Genomic DNA, 15947 nt, shown 5'->3' with positions numbered 1-15947 from the left:
CCTAAAAGTCATATGTACAGCAGTAAATTATTTACAATTCCACTACACAGGGTATTTGTAAAGCAAGACCAAAAGTTCAGTCCAAACATTGTATAAACCTCAACTTACTCTGATCTTGCAGCTGTAGGGAGAGTGCCTCTAGAGGTCCATTGGTCTTTGTAGGCTACCCCAGTACCTTTTCATCTCCTGCACCAGGGTCCTCTCTTCCTCCTGCAGTCTGTTCACCAACATCAGTCTGTCGAAGATTGTCTTTTTGAGATGGCTGTTGCCTGTGAGATGTAAACTCACAGAGGTATATAACAGAACAACAGCAATGATTGCAGCCTACGCTGAAGGTAAAAAATTCACAGTAGATACCTTCTGCAATCATATACTGGTGCCAAGTCTCTCCCATGTCCACACAAAGTTGTCAGTGTTGAGCAGCTCATCCACTGTGGGGAGCCTAAACTCTGCCTGCTGCTCGTGAAGTTGAACAATGGCAGCTGTCAAGGCTGCTTTGTCCTCAACTATTTCACTCTTAATCTGATGCCACTTGTTGCCGTCTGAATAAAAAGGGGTGATTAGACAGACTGTAGATTCAGATATATTACATGACTATAAGTTATAGAGCTACTATAGAGGCTCAATCAAAGAGAGTGCAAAGCAATCAACTCATTTCTAAAGCATTTGTTGTAATGCAGTTAACACTACAAGGCATGCAGAGTTGTGGCTCACAAGGTACTCTGCTGATTATGGTCACGTCATTTCTCAGTTTAATGAATTGTTTTACATTAGATCAATTAATAACATAGGTCATGGCTACATTTGATCATAAACATGGTCTGATGTGTACAACTAATACATTTTCTTTCAGAAATCAGTTTTACTGCCCCATTAATAAGGTGTTTGAGGTCATATTGTTGTTGGGCCTTACATGTCAAATGATAGAGATAGTCTGCCCTGTCTGACTATCCTGAAGTGTGGCTGTCAAACATAGGGTAAGTTACAAACATGACTCCACTGACATCAATGCAATTATGAAGATGAGAAACAGAGAAACATCCACTTTTCTACCTGTTGGATTCTGGCTTGAAATACACTTATTCCTGTCATCATACAGTACAACATTTTTTTTTTTTATAAAAAAAAATGCATGAAATGTATGCATTCACTACTGTAAGTCGCTCTGGATAAGAGCGTCTGCTAAATGACTAAAATGTAAATGTAAATATTAGAACGGTTTGATTACTTTACATGTATAAGAAATGTAAACTCAGCAAAAAAAGAAACGGCCCTTTTTCAGGACCCTGTCTTTCAAAGATAATTTGTAAAAATCAAAATAACTTCACAGATCTTCATTGTAAAGGTTTTAAACACTGTCTCCCATGCTTGTTCATTGAACCATAAAAAATTAATGAACATGCACCTGTGGAACGGTTGTTAAGACACTAACAGCTTACAGATGGTATGCAATTAAGGTCACAGTTATGAAAACTTAGGACACTAAAGAGGCCTTTCTACTGACTCTGAAAAACACAAAGAAAGATTCCCAGGGTCCCTGCTCATCTGCGTGACTGTGCCTCAGGCATGCTGCAAGGAGGCATGAGGACTGCAGATGTGGCCAGTGAAATAAATTGTCATGTCCGTACTGTGAGACGCCTAAGACAGCGCTACAGAGAGACAGGACGGCCAGCTGATCGTCCTCGCTGTGGCAGACCACGTGTAACAACACCTGCACAGGATCGGTACATCCGAACATCACACCTGCGGGACAGGTACAGGATGGGTTACACCAGGAACACCCGAGTTACACCAGGAACGCACAATCCCTCCATCAGTGCTCAGACTGTCCACAATAGGCTGAGAGAGGCTGGACTGAGGGCTTGTAGGCCTGTTGTAAGGCAGGTTCTCACCAGACATCACCAGTAACAACGTCGCCTATGGGCACAATCCCACCGTCTCTGGACCAGACACGACTGGCAAAAAGTGCTCTTCACTGACGAGTCGCGGTTTTGTCTCATCAGGGGTGATTGTCGGATTCGCGTTTATCGTCAAAGGAATGAGCGTTACACCGAGGCCTGTACTCTGGAGCGGGATCGAGGTGGAGGGTCCGTCATGCATCATCAGACTGAGCTTGTTGTCATTGCAGGCAATCTCAACGCTGTGCGTTACAGGGAAGACATCCTCCTGCCTCATGTGGTACCCTTCCTGCAGGCTCATCCTGACATGACCCTCCAGCATGACAATGCCACCAGCCATACTGCTCGTTCTGTGCGTGATTTTCTGCAAGACAGGAATGTCAGTTTTCTGCCATGGCCAGCGATGAGCTCGGATCTCAATCCCATTGAGCACGTCTGGGACCTGTTGGATCGGAGGGTGAGGGCTAGGGCCATTCCCCCCAGAAATGTCCGGGAACTTGCAGGTGCCTTGGTGGAAGAGCAAGACCTGGCAAATCTGGTGCAGTCCATGAGGAGGAGATGCACTGCAGTACTTAATGCAGCTGGTGGCCACACCAGATACTGACTGTTACTTTTGATTTTGACCCCCCTTTGTTCAGGGACACATTATTCCATTTCTGTTAGTCACATGTCTGTGGAACTTGTTCAGTTTATGTCTCAGTTGTTGAATCTTATGTTCATACAAATATTTACAGATGTTAAGTTTGCTGAAAATAAACACAGTTGACAGTGAGAGGACGTTTCTTTTTTTGCTGAGTTTATATGTTAAGGGTCAATGAAGGGTGAATAGGAACTTTGTGCATGGAAAGTTACTGAGTGAGACAAGGGGAAGTGCAGCAAGTTCATATTCTTGCCCTTTGTGCTGTTGTCTGTGCCCAACAATGTTTGTACCCCGTTTTGTGCTGCTGCCATGTGTTGCTACCATGTTGTGTTGCTACCATGCTATGTTGTGATCTTAGTTCTCACTTTATGTAGTGTTGTCTCTCTTGTTGTGATGTGTTTTGTCCTATATTTTAATTTAATTTATTTTTATTTTTAATCCCAGCCCCCATCCCCGCAGGAGGCCTTTTGCCTTTTGGTAGGCCGTCATTGTAAATAAGAATTTGTTCTTAATTGACTTGCCTAGTTAAATAAAGGTTAAATAAATACAAGTGTAAAAAAATACTATATTTACATTTTAGTCATTTAGCAGACGCAGAGCGACTTACAGTAGTGAATGCATACATTTCATACATTTCATTTCATGCATTTTTTTTTTGTACTGGCCCCCCGTGGGAATTGAACCCACAACCCTGGCGTTGCACACATCATGCTGGCATTGCAAACACCATGCTCTACCAGCTGAGAAACAGGGAAGGCTGTTCAAACATATTATTGCTTAATATGAATATTTCTAAAGAATGAGGCAAAGGGTAGCAGTCTACTTTCAGTTCCTGATGAGGCAGGCCAGTTGCTATGGAACTAGGACAATGAGGAATGTGGAACTCATATAATGCATGTCGCAAATGCATCAGCTCTATGTTCTCATTTTATCTCACAAGTAAAACACACAATGCTCTTGTCTGTGTTTGTGTGCTTCCATGTGTGCCTGTGCATGTCAACATACACGTGTGTCTGTATCGAGATCTGCCTTCAGCAACAACGTGCTCGTGGCCTATGACCTCCTAACCCAGACACGGCCCCAGCAGCATGGAGGAGAGGGACCCAGTGGCCATGCTGGTCCTTGCAACTCTAACAGCCCAGGTGGAGGTGGGGGGACCCAGTGCCATGCTGGTCCCTGCAGCTCTAACAGTGCAGGTGGACCCAATGGCCATACTGGTCCCTTCAGCTCTAACAGCCCAGGTGGAGGTCGGGGGCTCAGGGGCCACCTCTACACTCACAAACATCCTCTAGGTAGCATATACAATTGATCATTGATATACACTGCTGGTTTTTATGATCCCCGACTTCAGAAACCATTCATTACCTTTGTGCTGTTGAGCAAGGCACTGATGCTGACCCAGCTCCTCTCAAGTGCTGTGTTTGTGTGTTGTTTTGTCTGAGGGGTTTTGGAGCAGAGTAAAATATCAATTTCTGTTGATGATGGAAATCTAAGTAATATTCCTGTTCTGCTCTATTCCCTTGTCCAGCGTCTCTGCAGCTGGGGTTGGGGGGGTTCAGCCCCCCCTGCTAAACCGGCTACACTGCCACGACCAAGGGATAGTGCCCTACGACGTCTTCAGGCACGGTGTGCTGTATTTTCCGACAACATATGGCGGCTCCTCTGATGCTAACCACTACACCAGCCTTCCTTAAAGTATGGGTCGCAACCCACCTGTTAATGGTGGGTTGCGACGTGTTAGAGCAGGCTTCCCAACCCTCTTCTTGGAGATCTACTGTCCTGTAGGTTTTCAATCCAACCCTAATTTAGCTTATCTGATTCAGCTAGTTAAGGTCTTGTTGAGCAGCTAATTAGTAGAATCAGGTGTGTTAAATTAGGGTTGGACTGAAAACCCACAGGACTGTAGATCTCCAGGAAGAGGTTTGGGCAGCCCTGTGTTTGAGTAAATGTATAATTATTTCATGAATTACTGGAATTGGTTTGGCCAAGTGCTCTCCGTTCAGTGCGTTCTCTGTGGGAGGGAGATGGCTTTAAACCCAGATTTCAGTCAGTATGCCTAGCCTATGCCCATTGAAATAAGTCAATCTCGCAAATAGGCCATTCATAGCGGTTTGTAGTCTTAACATCAGGCACAATTGCCAGAAAAGAACCTAACATTTGTTTTTTGAAGTTCATCCAAGTGTTTCTTGCACAGAGATTGAGATCCTCTGTCCAACTTTCATCACTCAAATTCTCCTGTTGGATTTATCTATAGTTATGTACATTTATTTAAGCAAGGAAGCCAGAGGAGGTGTGGTATATTGGCCATATATCACAAACCCCTGAGGTGCCTATGTCACGCCCTGATCTGTTTCACCTGTCCTTGTGCTTGTCTCCACCCCCCACCAGGTGTCGTCCATCTTCCCCATTACCCCTGTGTATTTATACTTGTGTTTTCTGTCACTGTTGCCAGTTCGTCTTGTTTGTTCAAGCTTACCAGCGGTTTGTCTCAGCTCCTGTTGTTCCCTAGTCTCTCTTTTCCTCGTCCTCCTGGTTTTTGACCTTTGCCTGACCTGACCTTAAGCCTGTCTGCCGTCCTGTACCTTGGCCTCTGCTCTAGATTATTGACCCCTGCCTGCCTTGACCTGTCGTTTGCCTGCCCCTGTGGTTACAATAAACATTGTTACTTCACACAGTCTGCACTTGGGTCTTACCTTGATTCCTGATAACCAGTTTATAATAGCAATAAGGCTACCAACGCGTAATAAGAGCAGTAAAAATACATGTTTTGTCATATCCAGGGTTTTCGGTCTGATATACCACAGCTGTCAACCAATTCAGGGCTTCACCCACCCAGTTTATAATTACAATTTATCTTTTGTCTTGCGACATATTCTTAAACTTACAAGAATCATTACTTTGATGGAAAAACTAATTTTGCTTCTTAGCCTACGTCGTAAACAATTACGTATTCCTTAACGCTCGATAACGTTATGGAAAAAGGATTTCATGGATAAATGTGGCAAGTCCTCTCTTGCTGCGAAAACATATTTTTTGGGTAGTTTTCAGGCCTTGTGTGTGGGTTTTCAGAGGTCATAGGGCTAGAGATTTGAGCTGAACCTGGCAACACTGAGCGTGACAGTTAAACCCAGGGAGTTCTTTCAGAAGAGGGCAGAATGCTTCAGGAAACAGTGCTTTTACAGTGGAAAAGTAAGTCAGCTAGCAAGACCTCATTTTATAACAGGTGATGATCAGCAGAAATAAGGGAGTACAATCTATCATAGTAGTAGATGTGGGTTTCTCAAACAATCCCCTTGTACACAGCTAATAGCTAGCTAGCTAACTACTACCTAACTAGTGCAACCCTAAGCAACAGTACATATGAAGATGAAAAATGATCAGGCCTACTGTACATCTTACTGTAGAACTTATTGGTGAAAACAAGTCTAGGTTGGAACTATTGCTGTTAAAATACAAGTATTTTTTTTAAATTCTGAACTGGAATAAACTGATTGAAGCAAGATGCTTTTTGAGGAAAACACACAGTTCTGGGTTGTTCATCTACAGCAGGAAGTGGTATCCTGCCTGACTGAGAAAGCTGTAGATTTTCTGATCCAGTTTGTCACCACATATCTATGAGTCAGGGTTCTCAACTCTGGCATACTTAAAAAACAAGTACAGAAACAGACTCCATGCTGAGCATGATCTCAGGGTTGTCAAAAACTGAGCACAGAATATAGACCTGCTTGTTGAAAACGTCAACCAGTCACACACCTCCCATTAGGGCTTTGCATTTGTTTTCTGGTCTACATCTGTGTGATGTGATCAATCAGTTTATTCCAGTTCAGAATGAAAATGGATTTATGATAGTTTAACAGCAAAAGTTCCAACCTAGACAGTGTTTTTAATGGGGGAAAATAAACATGAATAGCTATTTATATTTCATTTCATTGTTATTTGTCTTTATTGCGTCTGTTTTAGGCTGGCTTAAGGGCAATGAAATGTACTGATATTTACGTATAGTTGCATGTTTTCATAAGCTTGGGTCCCAGGAAAATACCGAATTTCTCATTTGGGTCCCAGGCTGAAAAAGTTGAAGAAACCCTGCATTACACTAACAAAAATCCCTATATATCCCTAATAATTGTGGGTATGGAACATTTCTGGTATCTTTTATTTGAGCTCATGAAACAGGGGACCAACACTTAACACATTGTGTTTATGTTTTTGTTCAGTTTAAGTACAATGACATGTGTGTATGACTTATCATTCTCATGAAATGTATGACTAAATATATACTGTATAATAGTATGGTACGATGTAAATGACTCAATATACCAATAAAGGTCATAACTATCTTGTTTGTTATTGCTTTAATCAACAACGAAGTTAGAAGTGAAAGGTTTTATTCTGTTATAAAGCCTTCATATACAACAGTGAATTTGATGCTTTCCATTCTTACGAGAATGAGACAAGTAAAGCTTCTATGTAGTTACTGCATAGCTGATTAGGTTAACATGAAACAGATTGATGGAATTATTCAGGCCAGTTAACAGCAATGATGGCAATACCTTCTCCACACACCTCCCGGTGGTTATAGAAACTGGTGGCAAAAAGTGGCCAGCTGAAATGTTTTATATGCTGTAACAAAATAAACTTTTAGTAGAAACAAACATCTTCAAATAACCAAAAACTTGTATTAAGCACCTCCTTACATCTCACCAATATTGTATCTATTCTACAGGAAAGAGAAATTCACATGACTTTTTATGGGTAGAGATGATCATTGGGGAAAATAGAAACATAAAAATTAATAGAAAAGCATCCCAAGAAAATCCATAATTCACTAATGATCAAACCTACAGCCAAACCCAATTCTTATATTATCCTACTTTAACAGAGTGAGAGCAACATTCAAATCAATTAAACCTAACATCCCAAAGCAAAGTAGAGCAAATAAAGCTCTAAACCACCTAATGATATCAATTCTCATGAAAGACAAACGTAAGACAGCGCAACAAATGCTCATTGTATGATTTAAGAAAGCCGAAACAAACATCTTGACGATTCTTTGGCACCTTCGAGTGGCTGGTAGAGAATAGTATACCGGTTAGTTGTGTTCTGACTACTGAAAAAAAAAATACATGTCTTATCAGCAGATCGATCCCCTTTAGGTTTAAGAAAAATATAATTACTTTCTAACAAGAACCAAAATGTCAGTTTAAAAGGGCATGTGGAATTTACACTATCTGAGAATTAGGTCTTTCAGCGGTATATTTAAGCAATAAGGCCCGAGGGGTTGTGGTATATAGCCAATATACCACGGCTAAGGGCTGTTCTTACGCAAAACGCAATGCAGAGTGCCTGGATACAGTCCTTAGTCGTGGTATATTGCCAATATACCACAAACCCCCGAGGTGCCTTATTGCTATTATAAACTGGTTACCAACGTAATTTTAGCAGTAAAAACAAATGTTTTGTCATACCGTGGTATACGGTCCGATATACCACGACTTTCGGCCAATCAGAATTCAGGGCTCGAACCACCCAGTTTATAATAGTGCTCGTTGATCACACCGTCAACATTCTATATTCTCATTGATTCCATTCAGTATGTTCATAATTACAGCTCGACTCAACCGCACCACTAGGAGTTGTCCTGTTCAGATGCCCCCCGCCATCAGTGGGGAGGTCTCAGATTGGTTGACCTGTGCAGTGATGCTGTAGTGTGGAGAATTGTAGAGGTGATTGCTCTGTAGGTCCACCTCTGCCCGCAGTGTTACTTTCTACAGATGGAAAATGGAGAACAGTTGTTAGAATCATGGTCTCCAACCTCTGCCCTTGAGAGCTATTGGGTACGCAGGATTTTGCTGCAGCCCACCTGGACAAAAGGAACACCTATGTCAGAATGCTGTCCACTGACTACAGCTCAGCGTTCAACACCTTAGTGCCTACAAAGCTCATCACTAATCTAAGGAACCTAGGACTAAACACCTCCCTCTGCAACTGGATCCTGGACTTCTTGACAAGCCTCCCCCAGATGGTAAGGGTAGGCAACAACACGTCTGCCACGCTGATCCTCAACACTGGGGCCCCTCAGGGGTGTGTACTTAGTCCCCTGCTGTACTCCCTGTTCACCCACGACTGCGTGGCCAAACAACTCCAAAACCATCATTAAGTTTGCTGACGACACAAAAGTGGTAGGCCTGACCACCGACAACGATGAGAGAGCCCATAGGGAGGAGGTCAGCGACCTGGCAGTGTGGTGCCAGGACTACAACCTCTCCCTCAATGTGAGCAAGACAAAGGAGCTGATCGTGGACTACAGGAAAAGGAGGGCCTAACAGGCCCCCATTAACAACGTAGAGAGTTTCAAGTTCCCATCAAGAGCATCCTGACCGGTTGCATCACTGCCTGGTATGGCAATTGCTCGGCATCTGACCGTAAGGCGCTACAGAGGGTAGTGTGCACGGCCCAGTACATCACTGGGCCAAGCTTCCTGCCATCCAGGACCTATATACTAGGCCGTGACAGAGGAAAAGTCCCCAAAAATTGTCAGAGACTCCAGTCACCCAAGTCATAGACTGTTTTCTTAGATACTTCAAGCGGTAGCGGAGCACCAAGTCTAGGACCAAAAGGCTCCTCAACAGCTTCTACCCCCAAGCCATAAGACTGCTGAACAATTAATAAAATGGCCACCGAACTATTACATTGACCCCCACCCATTTGTTTGTACACTGCTGCTACTCACTGTTTATTATCTATGCATAGTTACTTCACCCATACCTACATGTAGAAATTACCTCAACTAACCTGAACCCCTGCACATTGACTCGGTACCGGTACCCCCTGTATATAGCCTCGTTATTGTATTGTGTTACTTTTTATTATTTTTTACTTTAGTTTATTTGGTAAATATTTTCTTAACTCTTTCTTGAACTGAACTGTTGGTTAAGGGCTTGTAAGTAAGCATTTCACAGTAAGGTCTATACATGTTGTATTCGGCGCATGTGACAAATAAAGTTTCATTTGAACATATATTCTGTCTGGTCCAAGTGATGGAGTGAGTGAAGTGAGGAGGAGAGCTTAGGTACCTGGAAGTCTCTGATGTAGGTGAGGAAGAAACTGACGAAGGAGAGAGCCAGAGACCACTCAGAGATGGTGCTGATGATGTGAGGGATGTAGCCCTGCAACAGACAGAGCTGTTAGCACACACACACGCACGCTAACACAAGCACAAACTATCACAAAGTCTACTGACCGTCTCTCCAGGTATCCAGTGCAGTTTATGAGCCACGTCCACTCCAGGTAGACTGCTGTACATGATGACAGATGACACAAACACTGAGAGATGAGGGGGTTAAGGAGCACAACAGGCAGGGGCTAGAGCTGTGTTACAGAGGGCAACTCTTGCAATATTTCAGAACGTTTGGATCTTGAACAAGCTGTCAGAGGTCCTTGCAATTTGTTTCACAAGTTCACAGCTTCCTTTCACTGTAATCGAATGGCATTGTCTTATAGCAACAACATTCTATTATCAGCAACAATGAATCATGATTTCATATTTTCTTGTTGCAGAAATAGTGGAGGATACTGCTGATGATGCTGGCAAAGGTCCAGACTCCGATGCTGAGTCGGACCCAGAAGATGCTCTTCCCGTGGACGTGAGGCTGCATGTACAGAGACACCAAGGTCTGCACCAGGATGTACAGTGCCCCCACACCAAACGTCAATATTGCCCCCACCAGGTGCATGGAGAACAGAGTCGTTTTCTGGTTGTTGTTGAGAGAGAGAATGATTTTGTAGTACCACATTTACATACACTGTCATCAAAACAAACAGGAACAAGACTCGTGTCACACACACACACACACACACACACACACACACACACACACACACACACACACACACACACACACACACACACACACACACACACACACGTACGTGTCAATGGGTACCTGAAAGTTAGCAACAATGCACATGCCAAAGGAGCTGGTCCATCCCAGCACCAAACCCAAGAGGTTGAGTTTATGCAGCTTCGACTCCTCTTCGACTGTCAAGGCTTGGACCTGCTTGTAGCGTACGTACATGGTGGCTATGCCTGCCACGACAAACATTATCACAATTCGAAACATAGTCACAAATTCAGTCCGATTTACAGCTGGTTTCAAATGTATTGCTATATTCCAAAGAGGAATCCGAGAGGTAATAGTGGTGTTACCTAAGTATGCTGAGATGTCCAGCATGATTCCAAACACACATCTCTCTGGGGCAACCGTCCCCGTGTCGCTGTGAACAGAAACATGACCATCAAAAATGTAATCTCCTACTATCACAATGTAATGTACAATTGTAATACATGTAAATTGTGTCTACTACTTATAAAGTGAAGTGATTGCAAGTATAATGGTAAAAAGACAGAGGATGGTGTTTTGAGCCTGTGTCTGACCTGATGTATGGCACCAGTGGGTCCACATGTCTCAGCAGCACAGCAGTGATGTAAGCAAAGATGAACGTGGCCGCCGTCCATAATACCAGAGCCACAGGTAGAATACACAGACCCTGCTGGAACCACCACATATCCTCTGCTGTGTGTGTGTGTGTCAAACCACCAGTAGCCTATCGAAGTTAGACCACAGATGCTGGTATATTGCCTTCACCTGTAGATATTGGATTATGTGAGGCACCACACACACACACACACACACAAAATAGCTGAAGCTGCTGCACAGTCTTGTTTCCTCGTTCTGGATAAAAGCTTAGCATCAAGAGACTACAATGTATTCTTGCCATGTGATCTCATTTCTCAGTTCCTCTATTAGTTGTGTGGCTTGATGTTGTCAAGTGACTTGAGATACAGTGGGCTAGTTACATTTGGTAGGCCACAATGCATACATGTATTTATTTTTTAAAATAACCTTTATTTAACTGGGCAGGTCAGTTAAGAACAAATTCTTATTTACAATGATGCTACAATACATGATACTGTTTAATAAAATAAGTAGAGTGAACAATATACAGGTTTTCTGTTCTACCTGATAATTAATTGCACACACCTGGTGTCCCAGATCTAAACAAGTCCCTGATTAGAGGGAAACAATGAATGAATGCAGTATAACTGGCTTCCAGGTCCAGAGTTCGGTTTGCAGGCTTGATGCTGCGTTCAAAACAATTGGGAGCTCGGAAATCTCCGACTTCGGTGCATTCAAAACGACTGGGAACGCAGAAAGACGAGCTCCGAATGGAAAACTTGATTCGAACGGTCAGTCCAAATCGAAATTTAAACTCGGACACTCGGGCTTATTTCCAGAGATCCGACTTTCCGACCTGAAAATCTGACGTCATTATTTGCTTGAGTATTTTTCCGAGTTCCCAGTTGTTCTGTACGCGGCAATAAACTGTACCTTCAAAAAAGCGGTTCCTTTGTTGTCACCTCATCACACTAAATTCGGTCTCACAAAAGACCAACAATGAACAGCGGGAAAGCAGAAAAAGCTAATATTTCTAGTCTATTCTTTAGATCGCTCTGATTAAATGAAGGCTACATGACCCAGATGATGAATTAGGTCACGCTTTCTGAACTAAAACCACTAGCTCATTACTTCCTGTTAGTCTTCCAGAAGAGGCGTGGCATTGAAATACCCAGATCTGTAGCGAACGTCAATAAAGAGACCTCTTGTTCCATCAGCAACAATACGCAAGACATATCAAGAAAAACGCTGGGATCTCGGCGATTTCCCTTCAAAATAAAAGTCCCCCCGTGACGATGGTAGAAAGTAACAATTGAACGAAATTCATAACATTTTATGCTGAAATATTTTTTATTGTTGTTTAACAATATGAAAACAGGAAAACATTTAATCGACTTTATAGCACAAATAATATTATAGCGCTGCCATTATTGTTAACAGCAAAAAGTAATGATTACTAGATAGTTATCATGGTAACAACAGTAATACAAATAACTAAACCTTATTTATAATACTACTATTGTTAATAATATTAATAATAATTGTATTATTATAATAATTATAATAATCTACTTTTGAGAATACTTTTAAATCCCATTGTTAATTAGTCCATTCGTATTGCACGACGTTCAGTACGTTTTTCATATTGAACATATATATTGCACCGTACACCATTTTCTGTACATTGTGTCTCAGTAAAAGGGAGCACTTGTAGTTTCCAAATCCACAGAGTATCGATGTTTCTACCAAGCGAACACTGTATCCACCAACAACGTGACGTCATTTGTCCCTGCGCTCAGTTGGCGTGCCAACGTTTTTCCCGCGCAGATTTTCAACTGGTGACTTTACTGCAAGCTTAGCTAATTTAGTTGAAGCTAAACTAGCTTTCATTACTATATTTACATATATTTCAAAACGTTTGAAACAAAAGAAGGATTTTTACTTTGATAGCCTATTCTATTTGAAAATAGGTCAGTAAATTGATTTCACACCTGGCACTAGATTGGTAACAGTGGTTAGCAGTTAGCTAGCTAACGGTCGCGTAGGCTAAAGTTGTCATTTGAACCAGTTCTTTGGCACATTTATTTTCTTTATTGACGACCAGCAAGAAATGGCAATGCACAAGAGACATGCTCAGAAAGGCAAAGCAAAAGGCACTCTATAACCAACTCAGGCAAACCCTATATGGAGGACTTCAATGAGCGTTTCAACAATGAAAACCTGCCAGGTAACATTGTTAGTCCTGGAAACTGGTAGCCTAAAATAATGTGCATGTTTTTATTCCTGCCATCATATCTAATAGTCTACTTTCTTTATTGTTACAGTAGTTGAGGCAGAGGCATTGAGAGGAAGGAAACATCTGTCAGAGCCAGATGATGATATTGACATCACCAAAGGGTAGGCCAAGCATTTGTCACAAAGTGACATTTATTTATCAGAGGTGAACATACAGTATTATCCTGTGTGATTTAATTCATGGGTTGATATTGCTGTCATTCAATAACTATATAATGTCTTCCTCTTCCACAGAGGGGATATGATGACCATGTTGGACAGATTTTGAGGTATTGTGTGTTCCACTAGATTTGTCTCTAATCTCTCGTTCTTTCCTTATATTTCATACTCTGGCCTTGCCAGTGGTGTAAAGTACTTAAGTAAAAATACTTTAAAGTACTTCTTAAGTAGTTATTGTGGGTATCTGTACTTTACTTTACTATTTATATTTTTGACAACTTTTACACTATATTCCTGAAGAAAATAATGTACTTTCTACTCCATACATTTTCCCTGACACCCAAAAGTGCTCGTTACATTATGAATGCTTAGCAGGACAGGAAAATTGTCAAATTCACACACTTATCAAGAGAACATCCCTGGTCATCCCTAATGCCTCTGGTGGACTCACTAAACACTTAGCAATGCACAATGCTTAGTTTGTAAATGATGTGTGAGTGTTGGAATGTGCCCTTGGCTATCCGTAAATTTGAAAATCAAGAACATGGTGCCATCTGGTTTGCTTGATGTAAGGAATTTGAAATTCTTTATTCTTTTACTTTTGATACTTAAGTATATTTTCTCAATTACATTTACTTTTGATACTTAAGTATATTTAAAACTCAAGTAGTATTGCAGTCTTCAGTCAGTGGGACACTGTAGATGTGCAGAAGTCCAAGGATAATGAGGAGAAACTACTGGTAATGCTCTGTCAGGACAGAAAATATTGTACCTATTTCTATTCTATACCTACTTATAGAGTAACACTGGAGTAACTAAGGCATCTTTTAGAGCTAACTGTAGGTGCTGTATGTGTTCCCATAGAGTATGTTCCAGCACCAGCAGAAGATGTTTCAGCACAAGAGGGCCTCCCAGAGCCAGAGACTGAAGACTCTCAAGCAGCTGCTGGAGCAGTACATCCAAGTATATTATCTCATAGTAGTCTTTAACATGGTGATTTTAAATCTATGTCTCAGCTGGTTTTCTCATGCCACCTTGTTTTGCTGGGCTGGTAGAGCCTTGATACGATGGAGAAAGGGGTGCTGCACAGGGCGAGCTGCGCCAGGAGATGGCACTGTTTCAGAAAAAGATTCTCAGTGACACAGTAAGTAAAACGACAGATCAATTTACTAACTCATTGTTCACGTGCCTTACGTTGGTTGACCCCTTTGCTTAGCCTTAGCGTTGCTAAGAATACAAATTGATATGTGCCATTTTTGAATATTAGCGTACTAGGGGCATGAGCACTATGAGCATGAACTGAGCTATTTAGAAAATACTTATTTAACTGTTCTATTTAGAACGTTTCATTTAGTTCAACAGACAATACATTTTTTATTAACGGCAACAGCAAGAGATGGCTACAGTGCGCAAGTCTCTGCAGACGATGCTGATGTAGGATCTTCAGAATGCAGGGAGCTGAGAAGAATCAACTCCATCCAAATGCTTGTTGTGTGTACATATCACTAAGCTGGGTTGCCTGTTCTACTTTAGTTTATGGATGTGTTTCAGATAGAACTTTACAATTCCCAGATAAGTGTTAAACATCTCAGGAACCACATCTACCTGATCCAGTAATCTGCAAATAACTGTTTTGAAATCTTGTGTGTTGTGTACATGTAACATTGCATTTCTGTTGTCAACTGCTTCATTCAAAAGATCAAGATTGTGTCAGCTGAGGGTTCCAGACTGAATGTGTTGAAGTCAAAGAGGGATGTCATTCACTTAGAAATTCTTATTTCTGTTTTCATATTTTTGAGTTCTGGTTTAATATGTTAATCTACTTAATTGATCCCTGATTAAGAGGGGGGTTATGGAGAAAATAAGACTTCTCGTTACTAAAATGTTGTCAGGAATTAAGACCATCTGTTATTGTAAATATACACTTAGGGACACCTTCCTAATATTGAGTTGCACTCCCTTTTGCCCTCAGAACAACCTCAATTCGTCGGGGGAATGGACTCTACAAGGTGTTGAAAGCGTTCCACAGGGATGCTGGCCCATGTTGACTCCAATGCTTCCCACAATTGTCAAGTTGGCTGGCTGTCCATTTTTGATACACACAGGAAACTGTTGAGCGTGAAAAACCCAGCAGTGTTGCAGGTCTTGACACACTCAAACCAGTGTGCCTGGAAACCTACTACCATACCCCATTTAAAGGCACTTAAATATTTTATCTTGCCCATTCACCCTCTGAATGGCAGACATACACAATCTGTCTCAAGGCTTAAAAATCCTTCATCTTCACTGATTGAAGTGGATTTGGCTTTCACCTGGTCAGTCTATGCAGTGCTTGACTTGGACTGAAATAGGTTCCGGTACTCATTTTTGGTGCCGGTACTGTTTATATTTAGGTGCAGGAGCTCCACAATGCTTCTGAGCTAATATAATAGGAACAGGAGTTCAAGCAGTAGAACATTTGAGGTGCCAGTTCTCAGCTCTGGTGAGTTCCTGCCCAAG

At 41.8% G+C, this 15947-nt stretch overlaps 2 protein-coding genes and 1 long non-coding RNA gene across 10 annotated transcripts in view; 2 read left to right on the top strand and 1 right to left on the bottom strand.

The window, feature by feature from the left end:
- The window catches only part of LOC106565115 (DENN domain-containing protein 2D), a 36780-nt gene extending 32459 nt beyond the window's left edge, over window positions 1-4321 (top strand). For 2 of the 4 annotated variants that reach the window (XM_014131856.2, XM_014131857.2), the window contains exon 14: window positions 4067-4321. In XM_014131856.2, coding sequence (XP_013987331.2) covers window positions 4067-4110 — 44 coding nt within the window. In that variant the 3' untranslated portion in view covers window positions 4111-4321. The remainder of the gene's footprint in view (window positions 1-4066) is intronic. The other 2 variants (XM_014131855.2, XM_045691501.1) reach the window with 1 other exon arrangement.
- A 2550-nt stretch (window positions 4322-6871) lies between these two features.
- Window positions 6872-12201, bottom strand: dram2b (DNA-damage regulated autophagy modulator 2b). 3 transcript variants are annotated; one of them, NM_001140482.1, is given in 9 exon segments: window positions 6907-7838; window positions 7921-8303; window positions 9612-9704; window positions 9779-9861; window positions 10112-10289; window positions 10482-10624; window positions 10745-10812; window positions 10973-11183; window positions 11928-12090. In NM_001140482.1, coding segments are annotated over 7 exon segments (819 nt in total). In that variant the 5' UTR covers window positions 11104-11183; window positions 11928-12090; the 3' UTR covers window positions 6907-7838; window positions 7921-8180.
- Window positions 12202-12764: 563 nt separating this feature from the next.
- Window positions 12765-15451, top strand: LOC106565311 (uncharacterized). 3 transcript variants are annotated; one of them, XR_006758176.1, is made up of 5 exons: window positions 12765-13221; window positions 13319-13391; window positions 13524-13558; window positions 14313-14592; window positions 14839-15451. It is a non-coding gene; the product is annotated as an uncharacterized lncRNA (long non-coding RNA). The 3 variants fall into 3 exon arrangements; XR_001319648.2 differs by having other exon boundaries at window positions 12767-13221; window positions 14313-14411; window positions 14504-15451; XR_006758175.1 differs by having other exon boundaries at window positions 12767-13221; window positions 14313-15451.
- Window positions 15452-15947: the final 496 nt, after the last annotated feature.

The sequence above is a fragment of the Salmo salar genome, chromosome ssa12 (genome assembly GCF_905237065.1).
Source record: "Salmo salar chromosome ssa12, Ssal_v3.1, whole genome shotgun sequence".
Classification (NCBI taxonomy): Eukaryota; Metazoa; Chordata; class Actinopteri; order Salmoniformes; family Salmonidae; genus Salmo; species Salmo salar.
The sequence above is the reverse complement of the archived record's forward strand: the minus strand, read 5'-3'. Positions and strand labels throughout refer to the sequence as shown.

What these genes read in the sequence shown, in the direction of transcription:
- dram2b (XM_014131728.2), bottom strand. Translation starts at nt 11,103, where the DNA reads ATGTGGTGGTTCCAGCAGGGTCTGTGTATTCTACCTGTGGCTCTGGTA. An exon ending in CCACTGGTGCCATACATCAG is followed by an intron (nt 10,813 to 10,972) that starts GTCAGACACAGG and finishes TTCTGTTCACAG; the next exon opens with CGACACGGGGACGGTTGCCC. An exon ending in ACTGGATACCTGGAGAGACG is followed by an intron (nt 9,705 to 9,778) that starts GTCAGTAGACTT and finishes TGTCTGTTGCAG; the next exon opens with GGCTACATCCCTCACATCAT.